This window comes from Sus scrofa, chromosome 7 (assembly GCF_000003025.6).
Source record: "Sus scrofa isolate TJ Tabasco breed Duroc chromosome 7, Sscrofa11.1, whole genome shotgun sequence".
Classification (NCBI taxonomy): Eukaryota; Metazoa; Chordata; class Mammalia; order Artiodactyla; family Suidae; genus Sus; species Sus scrofa.
In genome coordinates this window covers 60,903,951-60,928,416 of record NC_010449.5, presented here as the reverse complement: position 1 = coordinate 60,928,416, position 24,466 = coordinate 60,903,951, and the positions used below count along the sequence as shown (strand labels likewise).

Below are 24,466 nucleotides of genomic sequence, written 5' to 3'. Positions count from 1 at the left end.
AGTGGAAATGAATCCAACTAGGAACCATGAGGTTTCAGGTTCAATCCCTGGCCTTCCTCAGTGGGTTAAGGATCTGGCATTGCTATGAGCTGTGGTGTAGGTCACAGACATGGCTTGGATCCTGCATTGCTGTGGCTGTGATGTAGGCCAGCGGCTATGACTCTGATTCGATCCCTAGCCTGTGAACCTCCATATGCCTTGGGTGTGGCCCTAAAAAGCAAAAATAAAACATAAAAAAAATAACTACGTCCTCCTGGATACTAGTCAGATTCATTTCCACTGAGCCATGATGGGAACCCCTCATTCTCTGTTTTTTTTGGGGGGTTTTTTTGTGTTTTTCGTTTTGCTTTTTAGGGCCACACCTGCAGCATATGGAGGTTTCCAGGCTAGGGGTCAAATCAGAGCTATAGCCACTGACCTATGCCACAGCTGCAGCAACATGGGATCCGAGCCGCGTCTGCGACCTACACTACAGCTCACAGCAACGCCGGATCCTTAACCCACTGAGCAAGGCCAAGGATCCAACTGCAACCTTATGGTTCCTAGTCAGATTCATTTCCACTGAGCCACTACAGGGACTCCATCATTCTCTGTTTTTGACAAATTTCTTGCTCTGACATCTACTTTATCTGATATTAATATAGCCTTCTTTTGGTTAGTGTTACATAGCCTATGTTTTTCCATCTTATTATTTTCAACTTATGTAGACTATTATATTTGAAGTGAGTTTCTTCAAACTACGTATGGTTGGGTCCTTTTAACAATTCAGGCCATCAGTCTTTGTCTTTTAATTTTTGTATTTAGACCGTTTACATTTAATGTAATTATCAATATGTTTGGGCTTATATCTGCACTCAATTTTTTTGTCTTCTCTGTCCTTCATTTCTGTTTTCTTTCTTCTATCTTCCTAAGGGGTACTCGTTCCTTATTCTGGGTACATTATACATACACATCAAAGTTTACTGATGTTGACATTTTACCATTTTGAGTGAAGTATAGAAAATGTACCTACCTTTAAGTCTTTTTATCTTTCCTCATTTATAATATAATTGTCTTAACTATGTCTTCTACACATTTTTAAATCACGTCAGTATTATTAAAAAAAAACAACTTGGAAAATTCAAAAGGAGGGGACATTAAAGCCTATTATATTTACCCATATTTTCTTCTCTCCATTGTTTTTTTCTCCTTACAGATAATACAGAATTCCTTCTTTTATCATTTCCTTTACCTTTTAACAACTTCTTTAGCCATTCTTTTAAGGTGGTTGTTCTGGTGACAAATTCCCTACGTTTTCCTTCATCCTAAAATATCTCAATTTTTCCCTTTCTTCCTGAAGGGTATTTTTGCTGCCTGACAGTTATCTTCTTCCAGCACTTTAAAAATATGCCACTTCTTTATGGCCTTCACAGTTTCTGATGAGAAATCTATTGTCATTCAAATTATTCTTCCCAAATAGGTAAGATGTCCTTTCTTTCTTGCTGCTTTTTCAATTCTCTATCTTTAGTTTTTAGAAGTTTGATTATGAGGTGTCTTGAAGTGGATTTCTTAGGCTTTATGGTGTTTGGGGTTTGCTAAATTTGGACAGTTTTAGCCATTCAAGTACTTTTTCATCCCCTTCATCTTTCTCCTTTTTCTTCAGAAGTGTAATGACAAGAATCTTTTGTTATAATCCCATAGAATCCTGAGACTCTGTTAAATTTTTTTTTGGTGTATTTTCTCTCTTGTTCATATTGGATAAGTTATATTCTGTCTTCAAGTTCAGTGATTCTTTCCTCTCTTATCTAAATTATGATGTCAGGCCCATCCAGTGAGATTTTGATTTTAGTTGTATTTTTCAGTTCTAAAGTTTCTATTTGGTTCTTATTTATATCTTCTATTTATTTGCTGAGACTTTCTATTTTTTTGTTAAAGCATTTTATGATGGCTTCTTTAAAATATTTGGTAGATAATTCCAACATCTGTGTCATCTCAATGTCGGTGCCTATTATCACGCTCTGAATATGTTATTACGATACTCTGAATACTTAAATTTTCTATTTTTTACAGTCTTCTTTGATCCTACACTAGTTGAGAATCAGTGACACTGGCTTGTTACTGACAGGTAGGGGTTTAAGTTTGCATTTCCTACTAAATCTCTGCTAAGACGACCCTAAATAGGAGGGAAGTAATGTCTCATGACTGAATTACAGAATGGGAGGGAAGTAATGTCTTATTACTATTGGATGGAGGGAGAGGAGACTCATGTGGTCTCCAGTGAACCCACAGAAAGAGAATTTGTTAATGTTAGGTGGGAATGAATGTCCCAGTTCTCCATTCGACCTCCCTGACACTACTTTGATGATGGGGGGGGAAAGGAGTACATTGCTACAGCCACAGCCAGCCTAAACTAATTGAATCAGAATTGCTGGGATGGGGCCTAGGCATAAATGTGTTTTAAATGTGTGAGCCCTGTTGATTCAAAGTGCTTACAAACACAATTAAGAACTACTGCTTTTGAAGTTCCTCCATTTAATCTTGTTTGAAGATATAAAGCATTGTTATTTTCTCTTGTGTTCCTTCTAGTTTACTTTTCATTTCAGAAATAACTTTCTGTTTATTTGTTTTTCTGAGTTTTATAACCTTACCTTTTAAAATATTTACTTTTTCCAATTATCGCATATCTGATTTTTCCAATTCTTACTTATACTGATTTTTAAAATAACTTATTTTATTTTCTTAATGGTTTTCTTCTGATTGTTTTGTTTTGTTTTTTCTCTTTCTGGGTAAATCTTTCCATCATGCTTTCATTGTCAATATGGACATTGCTGTAATTCTTATTCTCTTCTTTTTTATAGTGATTATAAATGAGATTTAATTGAGATCAGCTTCAATTGCTAATGTCTAAGTGCAGTGAGTTTTTCTGTTTATGAGGAGCAATAAGAAGAACAGATTTTTTTATCTCTAAAGCTTTAGAATTTTCTTTATTTTTCTTTAAAGAAGAGAAAAATAAATAAACTCTGACATCTGAGATCTGCATCTTCTACTGTCCCATCCATTTTTACCACGCCCTTCTCCTTTTGCCCTTGATGTCCCTACCCAGCTCTGTTTGGATTCTGCTCCCATCAGTTTTTCCCCAGTTTAGGCTTTGTCCTGGAAGTAGGTTTTGATTTGTTGGCATCAAGACGTTATAGGGTTCATCCCCCTTCAACATCTCCAACAATTATTGGAGTTCCTTTGTATGCACTTTCAAATTGAGTCTTCATGATTCCTCCCAGTTTTTGCACTATTCTCAGATTGTACTTACCATTTACTTCCGTCAATGATTTGGGAGTTCTATTCTCAGGGTTTTTAGACCCTTCATTGCCTTCCCTTCCCTTTCTCCTACACAGATGCTGAATACATATTGGTTTATATGCAAATGATAGTATTTGTGAGTTTTTAGGGCAATATCTTGTTCTAAAATAGCTTCATTGTTATATAACTGAATATAGTGAAACATACATACAGTATTATGAGTATATCATTTGATAAAATTTGACATTTGAATCCACGAAATCATCACCACAACCAAGATAGTGACTACATCCATCAAAGTCAAAGGCTTAATTGTGCTCCTATGTAATTTCTTCTTTCTGTTCCTCCCTGCTTCTTCCATCCCCAAGCAACCACTGATATGTTTTTTGTCACTCTAGATTAGTTCACACTGTCTATAGTTTTATGCAAATGGAATCTTACTGTGTGTATTCTTTTTCTAGCTCCTTTCACTTAAATTATTTTTAGATTTACCCATGTTGTTGTATACATCAACAGTTTACTCCTTTTTATTGGAAAGTAGTGTTCTATTGTATTTATAAACCACCCTTTGTTAATCCATTTACCTTATGATGGACATTTGGATTGTTTCCAGTTTGGGGTTATTACAAGCAAAGCTGCTATGAACACTCCTGTGCAAGTCTTTTTATGGACATGTATTTCCTTTCCTCTTGGGTCAATGCCGAGGAGTGGAATGTCCATAGGCATGTTTTTAGCTTTTTAAGAAACTATCAAATCATTTTCCAAAGTGACTGTTGTATATTATATTCTCACTAGCAGTGCATGAGAATTCAACTTCTTCTATATTCTTGTTAACACTTGTAATAGTCAATCTGCTAAATTTTAGCCTTTTTTTTCTTTTTTGCCTTACCCTCAGCACGCAAAAGCTCCCGGACCAGGGATTGAACCTGCACCACAGCAGCGACCCTAGCCACTGGTATGACAATGCCAGATTTTAACCTGCTGCACTACAAGGGAACTTCTGTTGAGACTTTTAATTACTCTCAAGGTTTATTGATTCTATTGTTTTGTTTTGTTCTTGTCTTTTTAGGGCTGCACCTGCAGCATATGGAAGTTCCCAGGCTAGGGGTCAAATCAGAGCTGTAGCTACAGGCCTATACCACAGCCACAGCAATGCCGGGTGTGAGCTGCATCTGCGACTTATATCACAGCTCATGGCAATGCTGGATCCTTAACACACTGAGTGAGGCCAGGGATCAAACTCACATCCTTGCGGATACTAATCAGGTTCATTACTGATGAGCCATGGCAGGAACTCCCTCTGTTGATATTTTGAAAGAACCAGCATTTGCTTTTGTTGTTTTTTTCTGTTTACTTCTGTTTTTTTCATTTTATTTATTTCTGCTTTAATTTTTACTATTTTCTTTTTCTGCTTACATTGGATTAAATTTTTTCTAGTTTCTTCAGGTTGAAAGCCTAGATTATTGATTTTATTGTTTTCTTTTTTCTTTTTTTTTTTTCTTTTTGTCTTTTTAGGGCCGCCCCCATGGCATATGGAGGTTTCCCAGGTGAGGTGTCTAATCGGAGCTACAGCTGTTTGCCTACACCAGAGCCACAGCAACGCCAGATCCGGGCCACATCTGCAACCTACACCACAGCTCACAGCAACACCAGATCCTTAACCTACTGAGCGAGGCCAGGGATGGAACCCACAACCTCATGGTTCCTGGTTGGATTCGTTTCCACTGCACCATGACGAGAACTCTAGATTATTGATTTTAGATCATTCCTTTAAAACGTATTTAGATCCCTGTGAACTAAGATATAAAATATAAATATATAAATATAAAATTTCATAGTTCCCACAGAACTATGAAATTAGTTCTATGTTCTCGTGTACATATATACACACACACATATACATTTAATGCTGTACTTTTTTTTTTTTTTTTGTCTTTTTAGCGCCACACCTGCAACATATGGAGGTTCCCAGGCTAGGGGTCAAGCAGCAGCTGCCAGCCTACACCACAACCACAGCAACTCGGGACCCGAGCTGCATCTGTGACCCGCACCACAGCTCACAGCAATGCCAGGAATCTAACCTGCGTCCTCGTGGATACTAGTCAGGTTCGTTAACCACTAAGCTGTGACAGGAACTCCTAATGCGGTACATTTCTACACTGCTTTTACTGCATCTCAAAAATTTTGATACATTGTATTTTCATATTTATTTAGTTTTAAATATTTAATTAATTAATTAATTTTTTATTTTGTCTTTTTAGGGCCACATCCACAGCATATGGAGGTTCCTAGGCTAGCGGTCCAATCAGAGCTTAGCCGCCAGCCTACACCACAGCCACAGCAACGAGGGATCTGAGCCACCTCTGTGACCTACACCACAGCTCACAGCAACACTGGATCCTTAACCCACTGAGCAAGGCCAGGGATCGAAACCGCATCCTCATGGATGCTAGTTGGGTTCTTTGACTGCTGAGTCATGACAGGAACTCCTAGTTTAAAATATTAAAAATTTTTTTTCTTGAGATTTTTTTTGACCCAAATGTTACTCAGAAGAAGCATGTTATGTAATTTACAATTATCTGTAGATTTTTCTGGCTATATTTCTGTTATTCTAGTTTAATTCCATTGTGGTCTAAGAGCATATATTGTATGATTTCAGTCTTTTTAATTTGTTAAGGTGTGTTTCATGCTCCAAAACATGGTCTATCTTGGTGAATGTTCCATGTGAACTTGAGAGGAATGTATAGATCCACTTGATTCATGGTGTTGTTCAGGTCAATTATGTCAGTACTGGAGTTCCTGTCATAGTGCAGTGGAAACAAATCCAAGTAGAAACCATGAGATTATGGGTTCCATCCCTGGCCTTTTTCAGTGGGATAACGGTTTGGCGTTGCCATGAGCTATGATATAGGTCGCACATGTGGCTCAGATCTGACGTTGCTGTGGCTGTGGTATGGGCTGGCAGCTGTAGCTCCAATTAGACCCCTAGCCTGGGAACTTTCATATGCCATGGTTATAGCCTGAAAAAGCAAAAAAAAAAAAAAAAAAATTATGTCAGTACTAATTTTCTACCTGCTGTGTTTGTTAATTACTGAGCAGGGAGTTCCCATTGTGGCTCAGTGGTTAACGATCTGACTAGGAACCACAAGGTTGAAGGTTTGATCCTTGGCCTTGCTCAGTGAGTTAAGGATCCGGTGTTGCTGTGAGCTGTGGTGTAGGTTGCAGATGCGGCTCGGATCCCACGTTGCTGTGACTCTGGCGTAGGCTGGAAGCTGTGGCTCCGATTAGACCCCTAGCCTGGGAACCTCCGTATGCCACGGGAGCAGCCCTAGAAAAGGCAAAAAGACAAAAAAAAAAAAAAATTGAATAGCGGATTTGTCTATTTCTCCTTGCAATTTTATAAATTTTTCCCTCATGTATTTTATGCTGTATTGTTAGGGCATACACATTAAGGATTATGTCTTCTTGGAGAATTGATCCCTTTATCATTATATAATGTCTCCCTTAATTTTTATTTTTTATTGAAGTATAATTGATTTGCAATGTTGCATTAGTTTCTGATGTACAGCAAAGTGATTCAGTTAAATATATATTCTTTTTCATATTATTTGCCATTATGCCTTGTTCCAGGATATTAGTTCCCTGTGTAGTACAGTAGGACCTTGTTGTTTATCTATTTTATATATAGTATTTTGTATCTGCTACTTCTAAACTCCTCATTTATTCCTCCCCCAGTCCCTTTTCCCTTTGGTAATCATAAGTTTGTTTTCTATGTCTGTGTGTCTATTTCTGTTTTGTAAACAAATTAATCTGTATCATATTTTAGACTCCACATGTAAGTGCTATCATATGGTATTTATATTTTTCTGATTTACTTAGTATGATAATCTCTAGGTCCATCATGTTGCTGCAGATAGCATTATTTCATTCTTTTTTATGGCAGAGTAGTATTCCATCGCACCACATCTTCTTTATTCATCTGTTGTTAGACATTTAGGTGGCTTCCATGACTTAGATATTGTAAATAATGCTGTAATGGACATAGGGATGCATGTATTCTTTCAAATTCTTTCATATATTTCTCTGGATATATGCCCAGAAATGGGATCATTGGATCATATGGCAACTTTATTTATACTTCTTTAAGGAACCTCCATACTGTTTTTCATAGTGACTGTACCAATTTACATTCCCACCAACAGCATAAGAGGGTTCTCTTTTCTCCACACCATTTCTAGCACTTGCTATCTGTAGACTCTTTAATGATGGCCATTTTGACTGGTGGGAGGTGGTACTTTATTGTAGTTTTGATTTGCATTTCTCTAATAATTAGAGATATTGAATATATTTTCATGTGCCTATTGCTGTCTGTATGTTTTTCTTGGAGAAATCTTTAGGTGTTCTGCCCACTTTTCAATTGGGTTATTTTTGTTGGTTTTGAGTTGTAAGAGCTGTTTGTGCTTTTTGAAAATGAAGCCATTGTCAGTTGCATCATTTACAAATATTTTTCTCCACTTCTGTAGTTAATTTTTTCATTTTATTTATGGCTTCCTTAACTGTGCAAAAACATAAGTTTGATTAGATTCCATGTGTTTATTTTTGGAGGTTTATGGTATCATGTCTTATATTGAAGACTTTGAGCCATTTTTTTTAAAGGACTGCACCCATGGCATATGGAGGTTCCCAGGCTAGGGGTTGAATCAGAGCTGCAGCTGCTGGCCTACACCACAGCCACAGCAACGAGGGATCTGAGCCACATCTGTGACCTATACCACAGCTCATGGCAACACTGGATCCTTAACCCACTGAGTGAGTCCAGGGATCAAACCCAAAACCTCATGGTTTGTAGTCAGATTCGTTTCCACTGTGCCATGACGGGAACTCCAAGACTTTAAGCCATTTTGAGTTTCTTTTTGTATGTGGTGTGAGGGAGTGTTCTAACTTTATTGATTTATATGCAGCTATCCAGCTTTCCCAACACTACTGTCTATAGACCTTTTCTCCATTGTATATTCTTGCCTCCTTTGTCGAAGATTAATTGACTGTGGGCATGTGGGTTTATATCTAGGCTCCCTATTCTGTTCCATTGATCTATATTCTGTTTTTGTGCCAATACAATGCTGTTTTGATTATTGTAGCTTTGTACTATTGTCTGAAGTTTGGGAGGGTTATGCTTCCAGCTTTGTTATTTGTCCTTAGGATTGCTTTGGCATTTTTGGGTCTTCTATAGTTCCATACAGATTTTTGGATTATTTGTTTGTTGGTAAAAAAAAATGTTATGGGTAATTTGATAGGGATTACATTAAATCTACAGATTGCCTTGGGTGGTATATGTAATGTCCCCTTTTGACCCCTGACCATTTTCCTTGCTTTGAAGTTGTCTCTGTCTGAAATGAACATAGCTACTCCAGCTTTCTTTTGATTAGTGCATCATGAAACATCTTTCTCCATCCCTTTACATGTAATCCATCTTGTCTTTATGTTTATAGCAGGTTTCTTATAGACAGCATGTAGTTGGGTGTTGCTTTTTTTTTAATTTTTTTTTTATAATTTTTTTTTTTGTCTTTTTGCCATTTCTTGGGCCACTCCCATGGCATATGGAGGTTCCCAGGCTAGGGGTCGAATCGGAGCTGTAGCCACCGGCCTACGCCAGAGCCACAGCAACATGGGATCCGAGCCGCGCTGCAACCTACACCACAGCTCACGGCAACGCCGGATCGTCAACCCACTGAGCAAGGGCAGGGACCGAACCCGCAACCTCATGGTTCCTAGTCGGATTCGTTAACCACTGTGCCACGACGGGAACTCCGGGTGTTGCTTTTTTATCCACTCAGACAATCTGTCTTTCAGTTGGTGTATATAGACCACTTATGTTTAAAGTAATTATTAATAAAGCTGGATTACTAACATATTTGTTACCCTTTTCCATTTGTTGCCCTTTTGCTTTGTTCCTTTTTTTTATCTTCTACTCTCTTTCTGCCTTTTTTACTTTTAACTGAGCATTTTATGTTTCCATCTTCTTTCCTTTCTTAGGATATCAATTATACTTCTTTTTGCACTTTAGTGGTTGCCCTTTTAGGGTTTGTACAATACATTTATTTCCAATTTATCCAAGTCTACCTTTTTTTCCTTTTTATGGCTGCACTCACAGCATATGGAATTTCCAAGGCTAGGGGTCAAATCGGAGCTACAGCTGCTGGCCTACACAGCCACAGCAATGCCAGATCCAAGCCACATCTGTGACCTACACCACAGCTCACAGCAACAATGGATCCCCAACCCACTGAAGGAGGCCAGGGATCAAACCCACATCCTCATGGATACTAGTCAGATTCATTTCCACTGCACCACAACAGGAACTCCCTATCCAAGTCCATTTTCAAGTAACATTGTACTGCTTCACAGTAGTACAAGAACCTTAGACTATTCCCAATCTCCCCCTCCCATGCTTTATAGCATTTCATAAGGTATCATAACCAATAACATTGCTGTTAGTACTTTGAACAAACTGTTATTCCTTAGATTAAGAAAAAAATAAAATTTGGATTTTAATTGGTGTCACATTGAATCTACAGGTCACCTTAAAGTCCTTACAATATTGAGTCTTCTGATTCATGAACATATTTCATATCTACATCTGGGTCTTCTTTTAAAAAGACTTATGTGTCTCTGAAATTTTTAATAATTTTCTATATAAATTTTTTATGTCTCTCTCTCTCTCTTTTTTTTTTTTTTGGTCTTTTTGTCTTTTTAGGGCCATACCCGTGACATATGGAGGTTCCCAGGATAGGGATCCAATTGGAGCTGTAGCCACCAGCCTACGCCACAACCATGGCAATGTGGGATCCAAGCTGCATCTGTGACCTACACCACAGCTAACAGCATCACCAGATCCTTAACCCACTGAGCAAGGCCAGGGATCAAACTGGGTTTGTTAACCACTGAGCCATTACTGGAACACCCATATAAATTTTTTGTCCTTTATTAGATTTATTCCTAGAGTCATGTAATTGTTGACTGTTGTTACATGAAGCAATGTTATTTATTTATTTATTCATTTATTTTTATTTAAGCCAGTTTGAGTTGTTTCCTTGCAACTAAAGGAGTCTTGACTAATATAATGTGTCAGGAAGTGATAATGGAGAGCTCAAGAGACACTTCATTTGAAGTGGGAGACTAACATAACCTGCCGAGTGAATTAGACAAGGGAGCAGCTTGGAAAAATTAAAAGCAGGAAATTGATATAATCTGACTTCAGCTTAAAAAGGTGACTTGAGAAGTTCCCTTTGTGGCTCTGCAGAAATGAATCTGACTAGTATCCATGAGAACATGGGTTTGACCCCTGGCCTTGCTCAGTGGGTTAAGTATTCAGCATTGCTGTGAGCTGTGGTGTAGGTCGCAGATGCAGCTCAGATCCTGCATTGCTGTGGCCGTGGTGTAGGCTGACAGCTGCAGCTCCAATTAGACCCCTGGCCTGGGAACTTCCATATGCTATGGGTACGGCCCTAAAAAAAGATGACTTGAGGCAGGTGTATCAGGAGTACATTCCAAGTTCAGGGAAGATGTAATAGGCCAAAAGAGAGTGGCTGTGAAGATGGAGAGGAGTAAATGGCTCTAACAGTTATTGATATAGAGTGGACATGACTTGGTGAAAGATTAGAAGGTAATTAATTATGATAGGTAGGAAGGAGTTAAAGAGGATTCCCTAGATTTTTGCTCAAATGACTAGCAAAATAGTGGTACAGAAGTAGGGTAGGGGCTAGGAAGATGATGAAATGTCTGGCCCATGGGCTTATTATTATTTTTTGCTTTGGAGGGCCGAATGTGCATCATATGGAAGTTCCCAGGCTAGGGGTTGAATTGGAGCTGCAGTTTCTGGCCACAGCCACGGCCACAGCCACAGCCTCAGCCACAGCCACGTGAGATCTGAGCCAAGTCTACAACCTACACCACAGCTCACGGCAATGCTGGATCCTTAACCCACTGAGTGAACCCAGGAATTGAACCTGCATTCTCATGGATACTTGCTGGGTTCATAACCCACTGAGCCACAAGGGGAACTCCTGGTTCATAAGCTTCATGTGATCTGCAGTATATGAGTCTGGAGCTCAGAGGATATAGATATAGCTGAAGTCTTCTTTGAGTGTGACTGAGATTGTTGAGAAGAAGGTAGAGAAGAGGAAAAAGGAAAAACCCTTCAAAACATGACTAGCTGCGGGCGAGAGTTTGCTTGAGGAGTCAGTGATGCAGGTTGAGAAAAAAATCATGAAAGATGTAGGAGGAAACTCAGGGAAAGATGGTGTCACAGAAATCTAAGAAAGAATTTCCAAGGAGTAATCAAAATCTCACAATGCAAGAAAGGGTCAGGTGATATTTTACTTAATGAGAAATGTCCCTTGGCTTGGCAACATGTAGGTTATTGTTGAGAACAGCCTTCCTGGGGACTGAATGGGAAGTCAAGAAATGGAGACAAATTTGCAGCTGTTTCAGGCAACTTGACTGAGAAAAAGCAGGACAGAGAGTTTAAAGATAAGGGAGATGGTGTGTGTGTGCTGAAAGAAAGGAACCATTTGTTGGGAAGTTTTGAAAAGTGGAAGGAAGTAGACTCAAGCCTAGATATAGTTAAGTACCCAGCTTTAGCTGTGTGTCAGAGTGTGGTGTTCAAGCCCAGGAAGATGCCTGGGTTAGTGTGGGGCGGCAGCTGATGGCCAGGTGCAGTATGGCTAGAATTAACAAGATGAGCTTGGATCCACAATCCCTAAGCACAAATCCTGACCCGGCCTAGCTGTGTAACCAGGAACAAGTCATTTAACTTATGTCTGTTTCCTCATCTATCAGGTGAGAATAATATTGATACCTACCTCACTGATTGTGATGAGGATTAAATTAACATCCAACCAGTTACTCTGAAGTTTTGATGTAAGAGTCTATATATACATGAGATTGTCTTAAGTTGTTGGTCTCTTAATTGCAAGTGCATCTCCAGTGTCCTGTATTTGTACTCTCCTATTCTCATGATTTCTGATTTTGGTGGCATAATTGTGCATGGATGATTTTGTATCTTTATTGTATATATACCTTTACTGGTGAGCCTTGTCACTTGTGGTATTTTTGTTTCTGGTTGTGGCCTTTTCTTTTCTGCCTAGAGAAGTTCCTTTAGTATTTGTTGTAAAGCTGGTTTAGTGTGGCTGAATTCTCTTAGCTTATGCTTATCTGTAAAGCTTTTGATTTCTCCTTCAAATCTTAATGAGAACCTTGCTGGGTAAAGTAACCTTGGTTGGAGGTTTTTCCCTTCATCACATTAAGTATATCATGCTACCCCCTTCTGGCCTGCAGGGTTTCTGCTGAAAAATTAGCTGATAACCTTATTGGGGTTCCCTTGTATATTATTTCTTTCTTTTCCCTAGCTGCTTTCAGGATTTTTTCTTTGTCTTTAATTTTGGTCAGCTTGATTAATATGTGTCTCGAGGTGTTCCTCCTTGGATTTATTTTATATGGTACTCATTATGCTTTCTGGATTTGAGTGAGTGGTTCCTTTCTCATGTTAGGGAAGTTTTCAGCTATTATCTCTTCAAATATTTTTTCTGTCCCTTTCTCTCTATTCTCCTTCTGGCACCCCTATAATTGGATGTTGATGCGTTTATTCTTGTCCCAGAGTTCTCTGAGACTCTCTTCGTTTTCAATCTTTTTTCTCTTTTCCGTTCCACATCCGTGATTTCCACTAATCTGTCCTCCACCTCGCTTATTTGTTCTTCTGCCTCCTGTATTCTGCTGTTGGCTGCTTCTAATGAATTTTTTATTTGTTATTGTATTTTGCATCTCTTCTCACTTAAGTTTTATATCTTGTATCTCTTTGCTCAGTGTTTCCTGTAAGTTATCCATCTTTGCCTCCAGTTTATTTCCAATGTCTCACATCATCTTCAGCATCAACAGTCTAATGTCTTTTTCCTGGAGGTTGAGAATCTCTAGATCACTTAGCTGTTTTTCTGGGATTTTTTCTTTCTCCCTTATCTGAGTTATAGTTCTCTGTCTTTTCATTTTTATAGGTTTTGGTGTGGTGACTTTTTTACAGATAATAAGAGTTGTATCCTCTCTTACTTCTGGTATCTGCCCCCCTTGTGGCTGAAGTTGGTACAGGGGGCTTGCTGTAGCCTTCCTGATGGGAGGGACTGGTCCCTGCCCACTGGTAGGTGGAGCTGATTCCTATCCTTCTGGTGGGTGGGGCTTTGTCTCTGGGTGAGATTAGAGGCGGCTGTGTGCCTGGGGGGTCTTTTGGCAACCTGTTTACTGATGGGTGGGGCTGTGATCCCACCTGGATTGTTGTTTGGCCTGGGGCTTCTCAAATGAGTGGGGCCAGATTTTCCCAAGTGGCCATCTCCAGAGAAAAGCATGCTGATGAATATTCCCAAGAGCTTTGCTTCCAATGTCCTTCCCCCACAACATGCCACATTAATCCCTGTTTTCCCAGGAGATCCTCCAAGAACTGGTCAGGTTTGACCCAGATTCCTATGGAGACTTTGCTTTGCCCTGGGACCCAGTGCATGTGAAAGTGTGTGTGCACCTTTTAGGAATGGGGTCTCCATTTCCCCCAGTTCCATGGAGCTCCTGCACACAAGCCCCACTGGCCTTCATGCCAGATGCACCAGGGGCTCTTTCTCCTGATGCCAGATTCCCAGGCATGGGGACTTGATATGGGGCTCAGAACTCTTCCTCCTATAGGTGAGTCTCTGTAATACAGTTACTTTCCAGTCTGTGGGGCTTCCCACCCAGGAGGTATGGGATTGCTTATATCCTATAATCGTCCCTCCTACCTCTTGATGTGGCCTCCTCTTTGTTTTCTGGAGTAGGATGTCTTTTTGAGAGTTTCCAGTCCATTCGATTGAAGATTGCTCAGCATTTAGTTGTAATTTTGTTATTTTTAGGAGAGAAGTTGAGCTCCAGTCCTTCTATTCTGCCATCTTAATCGTGCCTCCCTCCCAACCAAGTGCATTTAACTATGACTGACACAGCAAACACATAAACATTTGAATAGTTTAATATTTTCTTCTTAAATATCTTCTCTTTTATAACAGTTATCCAAATATCCTCAGCCTGCTCTCTTAACTTCAGCAACACATCAACATAGCACAGATAGCCTGCTTCCCAGCCTGGGTCTGCCTGCCAGCTGGTCTCCCTACACACATACACACACAAACACACACAAACTCCCCCTTTTTTGAGTGGCTTCCAAAACATCCTTTCCTAATTTGCTAGGAAGTGAGCCATAAAGAATTTATTAGCAATGAAGAAAAATCATAGCTAAGTATCAGTTATTCTAGAGGAAATGAGATTTAAAATAAATTCCAGAAAGTGGTTATTTTGGGAAGCAAGAGAATGGACCTAGGAAAGGGGGGGCATACCTAACATTTCGTCTCTTAAGAAGAAAACAAATCTGAAGTAAATACAATGACTGATGTGATAAAGCTGACTGGTGGTTATATTGTTTACTATTTTATTTCTACACTTTCCTGTTTGAAACATTTGAAATAAATGTTCTTACTGTGGAAGGGAAGACCTAACATGGATGTGGTTAGAATAAGTAATTACTGTGAAAATAAGCAAGGTTCATGGACAATTTCATTTTTAAAAAATCTCACTGAAAAATGCAGGAATATTCACACACATACAACTGCTTCAAAAAGGATTTTTAAAGACAACTGTGAAGATATAAACATATATATATATATATACACATACAGAGAGGTATGTATATATAAAAAAAATCAAGTGAATGTTTCACTGAATAATAGTCACTGAAGTTAGTTAATATATATTTATATATTTATTAATGATACAAAAGGATACTATACTTTCAGTTTAAGTTTATAAAAGAAAAAATACAGAATGATTTTAAGACAGAGTACCCAATTCCCACTTATTTTCTTTCTTATTGGAAAAAAAATACACAATACACAACTGTCACAGCCTGTACTGATAAATCTTACAAGTGATAATTGACGAAAACCATAAAAATCTAAACTTTGGAGTGTAAACAGTGTTGCCACCAAGCATGTAATATTAATTAAATTCAGTCTTTATCTATATAATCCCCTTTTCGCTTTTCCCCATCATTCAACTTTCCTCACCCGTTGCTGTGTACCACAGCACAGGTGCTGTGGAGCAGTGCTTTCAAGTCCTGGGCTATCCTATCCCTGCCCTAAACCACTGAGGTGTACCTCAAAACACCAGATTTCCAAGAAGGGAGGGGAGCTTGGAACACTTCAGCTCCACCCAGGGAGCTAGTGCTGAATGTCCTCTCAGCTTCCATTCACTCCTTTACTGAGGTTCCCATTAAGGTTGCTTTGCATCCTTAGGAGAGTCACAGGCGAGCAGGGGGAGGCCCTTTGTGCTCTAAGATCGCTAACTAGAGCCAGGAATCAGTCCAGGCACTTCCACGCCCCCTGGTGGTGTAGGGAGAACACAGCGGCCAGAGTCACCTGAGCTGTGTGAATACTGTGTTCCCTAGAGGATTCTGCAGAGGTGTCCACCCTGTCGCTATAGTAACAGTGCAAGAAGGCAGGGCTGGTGCACCTCCAACTGGGCCCCAAAGAAGCATGATTGAGGGACTGAAGAATACTCTTTAAGGACCATATTTTACTGAGATCCCTTTTCTTACCTGCTTTCCCTAAGTTGCTGGATCCACAAATTGGTACCTTTCTGAAAGAAACGCCTAGGACCTCTCCATTGCCCTTCTACCCCAGGACCAGGTAAAATCACTGAGATAATGTTCAAAGAAATTCTTATCTCAAACAGCTGCTGTCTGTTATTGCCTCAGCCTCTGGGCTGCACTGTCAATTCTGAACATGAAACCACTAGGGGGCAGTCAGGGTCCACCTCCTAGGGAAAACTGGTCACTGTGCAAAGACCCTCTTCCAGAGCCACATGCCCACCTCTTGGTCCCCCAAGGGTTTTCCTCTCATTGTCTCTCCTGTGCCATAAATTCTCTGAGAAGATGCTACTGGACTGAAAAGGGATGGGAAGAGGGGTAGAAGTTGCTGCCATTTTGAGAAGTTGACCAGGGCATCTGGGGAACCAAGTCCTTCAAATTCAACACCTACCACATTGTGAAGACCATGGTATACATTCAGTATTTAATGATGGTTGTGTGAAACTGAAGTAACAAGAAACCTAAAGCAGAGGAAAAGCTGTAGGAGAGGGAAGTTTATAAGCATGCACAGAGGAGGGGCTCTTCTGTGAACAGGTTGGGGCTGGAGCCCCTGCCACTTCCCAGGACTTCTTTGGTCCCCTATGTCTTCTGTTTACAGGGGCCTTGGGGGTCTTAGTGACCTCCCCACCTACCCCCCTAAGAATGGGGTACGTGTCTGGACCGTGTGCGGGGTGGGAGAGACTTCAGAACTCAGGTAGAGCAGGATAGCACAAAGGCTATGGCTTCCACTCCCAGCCCGCAACTTCTAAGAGCCCTCCAGGAACAGATACTGAGCCCACCCTGGCTGGGCCCTGCTGAGCCCTATCACCCTCAGGACCAGTCCTGGCAGGTCCTCTAACCCAGGGCCACGCACACTTGTTTCTCTCACAGGTAATTTACATTCATTATAAAACAAAGAAAAATACCACATCACTCTTTATTGGACACCAGCTCCAGCACCAGCCCCCCTTGTCTCCAGGCACAGGGGCATGTGGGCAGGGGCTCCGTCCCCCGGGGCGAGGTGCAGTGGAAGCTCTCCTAGGGCCAGCACCCTCCTTGGTGCCTGGTGCTGCTTGCTCAGGTTTGTTCAAACTCCACGTCACAGTAGCCTACGCTGAGGGGCTGGGCCTGGACACCCCGCCTGCAAGAGGACATGACGAAACAGGGCATGGTGAGCCCCTCAGGAGATCAGTCTTTAGGCCCCAGAAACATCATCTCCACTACAACCAACAGCCTCCCCTTTGCCCAGTTTCAGTGGATTTCAAACTCCCATTCTACACCACCATTCCTTGGGGGGCTCACTGCCAGCGATTCTTGTTTGGGGTGAGGCCACGTGTGGACAAGAATCTGCAATCTGAACAGGTGCCTCAGGTGATTTTGATACAGGGATATCTAGGGACGTGGGGGACTTTGGTGACAGGGAACTGAGAAGCTGTCCAGCCCATGCACAGGGTGTGGGCCTGAAATCCCATCCTTAGATCTGAGCCTCACAAATTTCAGGACCTGACCAATTTCCTTTGGGTACCTCTAGGCATGCCTTCTTTATTATCCAGATGAGCTTCGTGTTCAGAGATGGTAAGAAACTAGCTCAAAGTCACCCAGTAAACCACTGAAAGTGGAGGCTCAAACCCCACCATGCTCAGCAACAAGGCTGGGACTCTGTCCCAACTAAGCTGTGTCTCCAAGGTCCTCAAGACCTAGTCAATGAGCGAATCAGGGAAATGACGGTCTTATGCAGGGCACGAGTGTCACAAGACCCCATGAAAGCATGGCCATGGCTAAGAGCACAGACTCTAAAGTCCACCTGGTTCAAATACTGGTTCTGAGCAGCTCTGGCCAAGTTACTTAACTGCTCTGTGCCTCAGCAGTCTATCTCTGAAATGAGGATAAAACGACATCCCCCTTTAGGGTTGTCGTGAAGATTTAGTGAAATAATGCCTGCAGAGGGCTGCATGCAGGGCTTGCCACACAGCATGCCTCTACAAGTGTTAGATATTACTGCTCTTCTTTTCTAGTCAGTAAGGGCTCCTCAGCCTCCGACCTGCTCATGCAGGCTTACCTCAGCAGTTCACATCGGAAGTGTGTCAGACGTTTAAAGGCAAAGTCCAGGTTGGTCACCGCCTTGTTGCTCCACAGCCTCTCGGCAACAGCCCCTGCTCTAGGCCTGCAGGAAAGTGGACATGCACCACATTGGGCTCTGGATTCCTTGCAAGGCTGGTGGACACCCACAGCCTCTTGCTTAGGCACCCTGGACTAGCTGAGGACCAAGGGATGTGATCGACACCTCAGTCAGAGCAACAACCCAGCTGGAGGGCTCCTAGGGACGTCTAGGGCCCAGCTCTGTCTTCAATAAAATGGGGGTCATGATCCCACCTCCTCCTCACCCAGGGTGCAGGAACCAGAGTGTGTTCTAAAGGCATCATGAACAGTTAACTGGCAGCAGCAATGCAGCTTTTCTCTATGGAAACTCTACACACCCAATCAGGTTTAGTGAGGGGCTGCAGCCTCTGAAGAAACAGCATTAGAGGAGTCTTATTATAGGGACCAGGCATTGCAGGGCTGGATCTGAGCAAGCCATTCTGAAAGCAACATTTTTTTTTTTTGCCATTTCTTGGGCCGCTCTCACGGCATAGGGAGGTTCCCAAGCAAGGGGTCGAATCGGAGCTGTAGCCGCCAGCCTACACCACAGCCACAGCAATGCGTGATCCAAGCCGTGTCTGCAACCCACACCACAGCTCATGGCAACGCCAGATCCTTAACCCACTGAGCAAGGCCAGGGATAGAACCCGTAACCTCATGGTTCCTAGTTGGATTTGTTAAACCACTGTGCCACGATGGGAACTCCAGAAAGCAACACTCTTTCAACCTACTTGTTATCTCTATCTGTGAAGTGGGGACAGTAATCTCCATCCAACACACCTAGTAGATTGGAGGAGCAAATATGGAAGTCAGGCAGGAGGTGAACGTTACACACAGCAGAAGCAACACTGCGATGCCCCTTCTCTCTCAGGCCTGGAAGGAGGGTACTCAGCTGGGGGTGGCTGGATGAGATTGAGCCTGTGAGGGAGAACCCCGCTCACAAGTGCAGCCCTCCGCGTCCCCGGAAAGTGCTTACCAGAGTCTGGGGACCAGGTTTGTGCTGTCCACATACTCTCCCCACATACAGGCCTCTCCACCAATCACCAGAGCCTTCTGCTCAGGGGTGCCTGAGGGGAGACGAGCAACGACAGGCCTCGACCACCTTCCCAGTGTGGCCCTCTCCTCGGGTCATCCTCCCTTCCACCTGGTGCCCACCCCCCAGCCTCCTCTTGGGTCAGCAAGGAAAGCTCCCTGCTTGCACCTTCAAATGCCAGGGGCTCCACCATGTAGACCTCCTTCCAGTCAGGGCCATATGTTATATGGTTCAGGTACCAGGGGGCAGACAGCAGGGCCCGGAAGCCAGCAAGGGTGACCAGTTCCATCTCTTTCATGTACTTTACTGGTATCTCTTCTCGCCACACCTGGATGATTGTGTCTGGCCGAACCTGTCATGAAAGGTCAAATGGCAGTAACTACATGTAGCTGAGGAGATCTCTGGGCCACATTCTCACATAGGCCAAGGTGTGTGTGCCCCATCTGTTTCCTAGCAGCAAAGCATTTCTCTGTGACTCCTAACCAGTGAGTTCCCAACCCAGTGCCGAGGCCAGGGATCCCACAGGCCCTAGGAGAGCTCCCTGCTGCCACCTCCCCCCACCCCAGTTCTTCTGCAGCGTCCCTGTCTACACTGGGGTGGTAACATGGGCTGTGAGCCAAGGGAGGCAAGCAGTGGGGCCCAGGAGACTCATCAGAAGTTACCAGGCCCAAGCTCCTGAGGATGGGACGAGGTTCCTACAGAGGCCCTGATATGGCAGAAAGTTGGGATCTCACTGATCAACAATGAGGGAGAAGGTAGCCCTGCTCCCAGACCTAGAAAACCCAACCCATCATGCCAGACCCAGGAATCCCAGTAACCTAGCAGCAGAAATAATAACTCCTGATCACTTTGTAGTGAAGGGAGATAGACAGAGGTTCTAACCTCTGCAACCTTTCTAGAGGGAAAAGGAGAAATGGCCCCAGGACCCCCAAACATTAAGCCTAAGCCAAGCCAGGGGGATCAGTCTGCACAGAACAGGGAAGGGATGGGAGACCAGAGGGAGGCACTGCAGGCAGCTCTTCCTCTCTGCCCCGGCTCACCTTGACTTTATTGTCAAATACCTCCTGCCACACCACATAGCCCTTGCCATAGCCAGAGACAATGCCCAGTAGCCTGGAGAGTAAAAAGAGAATGTCTGCTCAGCTCAGATAGGCCCTCGACTGCTGGTGCCAGTGCCCTGGGGCTGAGCCAGGCTGGGGTCCATTCCTGACTGAGCAGGGCCTTCCCCATTTGGGAAGTGGCCACCCCCAACCTGAAAGGACAGGACAAAGGAGCCCTTCAGGGGCCCAGAGCATGGTCCTGCAGATAGAGAGTGAGGACTCCACAAGAGGTGACCCCCAGGGACCCTGCCCATCCTCCTTCCTTCCTTACGTCTGGATGTAGAAGGACTCCAGCTTCTTGAAGTCCTTACCAAAGCCTTTCTGCTTCATAAAATTCTGGATATCTGGGTTAGACTTCCTGAATCCCAAGAGAAAATGAAGATTAATTCTTTCAACATTCTCGAAGCCTGAAGTTTGAGGATTTGTCCCTTGGCCTCCTACAACTTACTTTTTTCCCCTGAAAAACCAATCAACTGAGGATCTCAAAAAGCCACAAATTTGGGCTGTGTGGCTGAACAGAGCTACACGAAGGAGGGCCACTGACAGAAGCTGAGAAAGGCTGAGTCTGGGCCTGAAGAGCTCCAAGTTCAAACTCTCAAAGAGAACACATATCAATCTCTCCGGGCTACGACATGTGACTCTGAGGTCTTAGCTTGGCGCTCCAGCAAACCAGATTCTGGCTTCCCTCTATAACCCCCCACTTCAGGCATATTCTGCTTTTCCCTTAATATTTATTCTTTATTCCTGCCAGATACAAGCCTTGCTGTCTGTCACCCACTGCAGCTCCCTTGCCCCACAACATCTCCATTTTGTTTCTCCCCTCCTCCACGCTTTCCCCAGATCCAGCTCTGCTGCCCACTTCTCCAAGAAGCCCCTCACCCTCTTTTGAGCTAAGTAGATCTGAAGGTTGGGAACCTACAGTTTAATAGTAACTAGACCCTGTCATATATTAGCCTCAAGTTCATGCATCCTATCTCTTCAGCCAGATTGTTTTAAGCTCTCAAAAGCAGGGACTGTTTCTCTTCTGATTTTTCCAAGACAATTATATGCTTGGAGCACAGAGAGTTTTCCTATAAATATCTCAAGAAATATCTCAAAGCTATGCCAGGAGGAAAGGAGAGGTTCACATTCACAGACTTGCCAAAATCAGGTAGGGCTTCTCTGTAGGTGGAGAGAAAAGGTCAAACACCTGAGCCATCTGTATAGAGATGGATGAGGAGCACTGAGGCAGGTAATCTCTCAAGTGCTGACCTGTATTCTGAGTAAGCAGTTCATGGGGCCAGGATGGGGAGGTCACAGAGCTCATACCAGCAGGTGAAATCCACCTCATCTCCTCCAAGGTGAAGATAAAAATCTGGGAAGACAGAGCTGATCTCTGAGAAGAACGTGCTCATGAACTCATAGGTGTAGTTGAGAGTGGGATTCACTGGTCCAAAGGTGCCAGATGGTTGAGACCCAGAGTAGCAGGGAGTTAATAATCCAGGGACACCTAAGGCAACAGAGAGCCCCACACAAGTGTCACAAACACAGACCCCCAACACAGTCAGATACATGATGGCAGTCATGTTCATAGACATTACACACACCCAGGGAGGAACACTGAGGCACTCAGACACAGGTAATTATGAGCATTTAGTGACAATCAAAGAAATACAAATATGTCCACAGTCATACACGGTCAGGGGCTGGGTTACAGCCATACAACTGTCAAACATACATTCTTGCCTTGACACACTCAGCCGGGGTCACCCTTGCTCCCAAAGCCTGCTCTCCTCATGCAGCCAGTGGGAAACCCTTGCTCCCAGAGCCTGCCTTCCTCATGCACCCTTGCTCCCAAAGCCTGCTCTCCTCCTGCAGCAAAGAGCCTGATCCAGCCAAATTGGCAAATTCTTTGTTTCGCTCTAGGGCACAACAACATACAAGGGCATCATTGAGACAAGGATATCTTAGAAGAATCTGCCCATATTTTAACAGTAAGAGTGGCCTCCTTTAACCAAAGTAAATTCTGACTATCTAAATTTCCAGCCAAAGGAGTTCCTGTCATGGCACAGTGGTTAAAGAATCCAACTAGGAACCAAGAGGTTGCGGGTTTGATCCCTGGCCTTGCTCAGTGGGTTAAGGATCTGGTGTTGCCGTGAGCTGTGCTGTAGGCTGCAGACGCGGCTCGGATCCCACGCTTGCTATGGCTCTGGCGTAGGCCAGCATCTACAGCTCTGATTAGACCCCTAGCCTGGGAACCTCCATATGCCGAGGGAGTGGCCCTAGAAAAGGCAAAAAGACAAAAAACAAAAAATAAAAAATTAAAACAAATAAATAAATAATAAATAAATTTCCAGCCAAAGAGTTCCCTTCGTGGCTCAGCAGAAACAAATAAGACTAGCATCCATGAGGACACAGTTTTGATTCTTGGGCTTGCTCAATGGGTTAAAGATCTGATGTTGCTGTTAGCTGTGGTGTAGGCTGCAGATGCAGCTCAGATCTGGTGTTGCCGTGGCTGTGATGTAGTCCAGCAGCTACAGCTCTGATTCAACCCCTAGCCTGGGAACCTCCATATACCGTGAGTGCAGCCCTGAAACACAAAAATAAATAAATAAATAAATTGATTAATTTCCAGCTGAAAAAGTTGATGAAAAACATTTCTTCCAGAGACCAAGGCTGGGGCATGCCACATCCAAGAGCCAAAATCCCAAAGCCCCACTGAGGGGAATCAGTAAACTTCCTCTAACTGCAGATATTATTCTCACCTGGTCCCCAGGACTGAGTGTGGCCAGGAGTGTCAAACTCTGCCAACACACGGATACCCCGAAGCCGTGCATATTCAATCACCTCCTTCACATCCCGTGCTGTGTAGATGTGGGTGGAAGGGTTGTAGGAGCCCTGAAAGGCACAACACTGTTCAGGATCTCATTTCATGAAGCTAGCAGAGTAGAAGATATCCAAAATCACTCAGGACCCTCTGGACATTCAAAAATCTACCATGGGCCTTTGGTATCAGGGGCTGTCTTCAAGGAACTTTATCCTAATTTCCACAAGCTATCATTGCCTTATCTCAGTACCCTGATGCCAGCAAGATGAGTAAAGTAGGTATTATGCCCAGCTAACAGAAAAGAAATAAATAAAAAGTAAACAGGACCAGGAGAGATTGTCTCCTGAAGGTCACAGCAAATTAATGCCATAGTTTGGAATGGAATTCAGATCTTTGACTCCAAAGCCACTGTGCCCTTCCCCCATATGTCAGTGTGTCCCTAGAACTGGCTGGTTAGGATGAGAGCCCATGTCCTTGCCAGCAGGGCCACAGCAGGTTCAGGCTTCAAGCCATGAATTTGGTCTGTGCGAAACTGAGACATACCTTTTTGGTGAGGTCTGGAAAAGTGAAGCTCTCGTATGGGAAGGAAGAGTCATCAACCAGATGCCAATGGAACACGTTGAATTTATTGTATGCCATGACATCCTGTAGGTCAGAGCACACACTGTGAACCCTCAAAACTTCTCCAGCTTCAGCCCAAGCTTGGGAAGCTGGGCAGCCTGGTGGGCAGCTCCACACACTGATCAAGTGCAACCTGCCCCAGCTTCCTGCTAAGTGTTCACAGGGCCTCTCCATCAAGCCTTCCCATCGGGGAGTACCTGGTACGGAGGAGACAGGGAAGACCCTCCACATCCAAAGATGGATAGGGAAGCAGGAGCTTCTCTTTGGGGGATGAGAGGAGGGCTGCAGAAAACCCCACAATACCCGGATATTTCCTCCTGGCATATGTTTTGGGTTGTCTGACTAGTGTTTATCCAAACTGTGAGGTCTGTTATGAATTTAGTAGCACCATAATCCACAAATCTCAGATGCCAAGACTGGTGGATGTGTCCACTTCTTTGGTTCCATCAGAGGAGCAAAGGAAAAATTAGATACATAAGCTAGATCAGCAACTGTCAAATAAGACCGCCCACCAAATTCAAGACAGTTAGGAATATCCCCAGTTAAGGCTTCTGAACATCTCTTCCCTATGACTCTGTATTAACTAGTTAGCTCTGCTCAGTCAAGGAAGCCAATTCCCTAAACCACCTCTGCATCACAGGAGAGAGCCTAGACATCAGTCCTCAGTAGTCAGTGGGGTAGGTTTAAATCACTTCTTTTTTTTTTTTTTTTTTTTTTTTTTGTCTTTTTAGGGCCCGACCCTCAGCATACGGAGGTTCCCAGACCAGGGGTCAAATCAGAGCTGTAGCTGTTGGCTTATGCTACAG

The 24,466-nt window shown here is 43.1% G+C and overlaps 1 protein-coding gene and 1 long non-coding RNA gene across 5 annotated transcripts in view; one reads left to right on the top strand and one right to left on the bottom strand.

The window, feature by feature from the left end:
- The window catches only part of LOC102166620, an 87,481-nt gene that overhangs the window by 43,305 nt on the left and 19,710 nt on the right, over positions 1-24,466 (top strand). The window lies entirely within an intron of this gene.
- HEXA (hexosaminidase subunit alpha) overlaps positions 16,880-24,466 on the bottom strand; it is a 33,007-nt gene continuing 25,420 nt past the window's right edge. Inside the window, exons 6-14 of one of the 2 annotated variants that reach the window (XM_021097913.1) lie at positions 23,583-23,684; positions 22,978-23,110; positions 21,542-21,722; positions 20,505-20,591; positions 20,174-20,246; positions 19,302-19,485; positions 19,077-19,167; positions 18,021-18,125; positions 16,880-17,102 (exon numbers count right to left, since the gene is read on the bottom strand). In XM_021097913.1, the coding sequence (XP_020953572.1) occupies positions 17,039-17,102; positions 18,021-18,125; positions 19,077-19,167; positions 19,302-19,485; positions 20,174-20,246; positions 20,505-20,591; positions 21,542-21,722; positions 22,978-23,110; positions 23,583-23,678 (1,014 nt within the window). In that variant the 5' untranslated portion in view covers positions 23,679-23,684 and the 3' untranslated portion in view covers positions 16,880-17,038. 2 annotated transcript variants of the gene reach the window in all.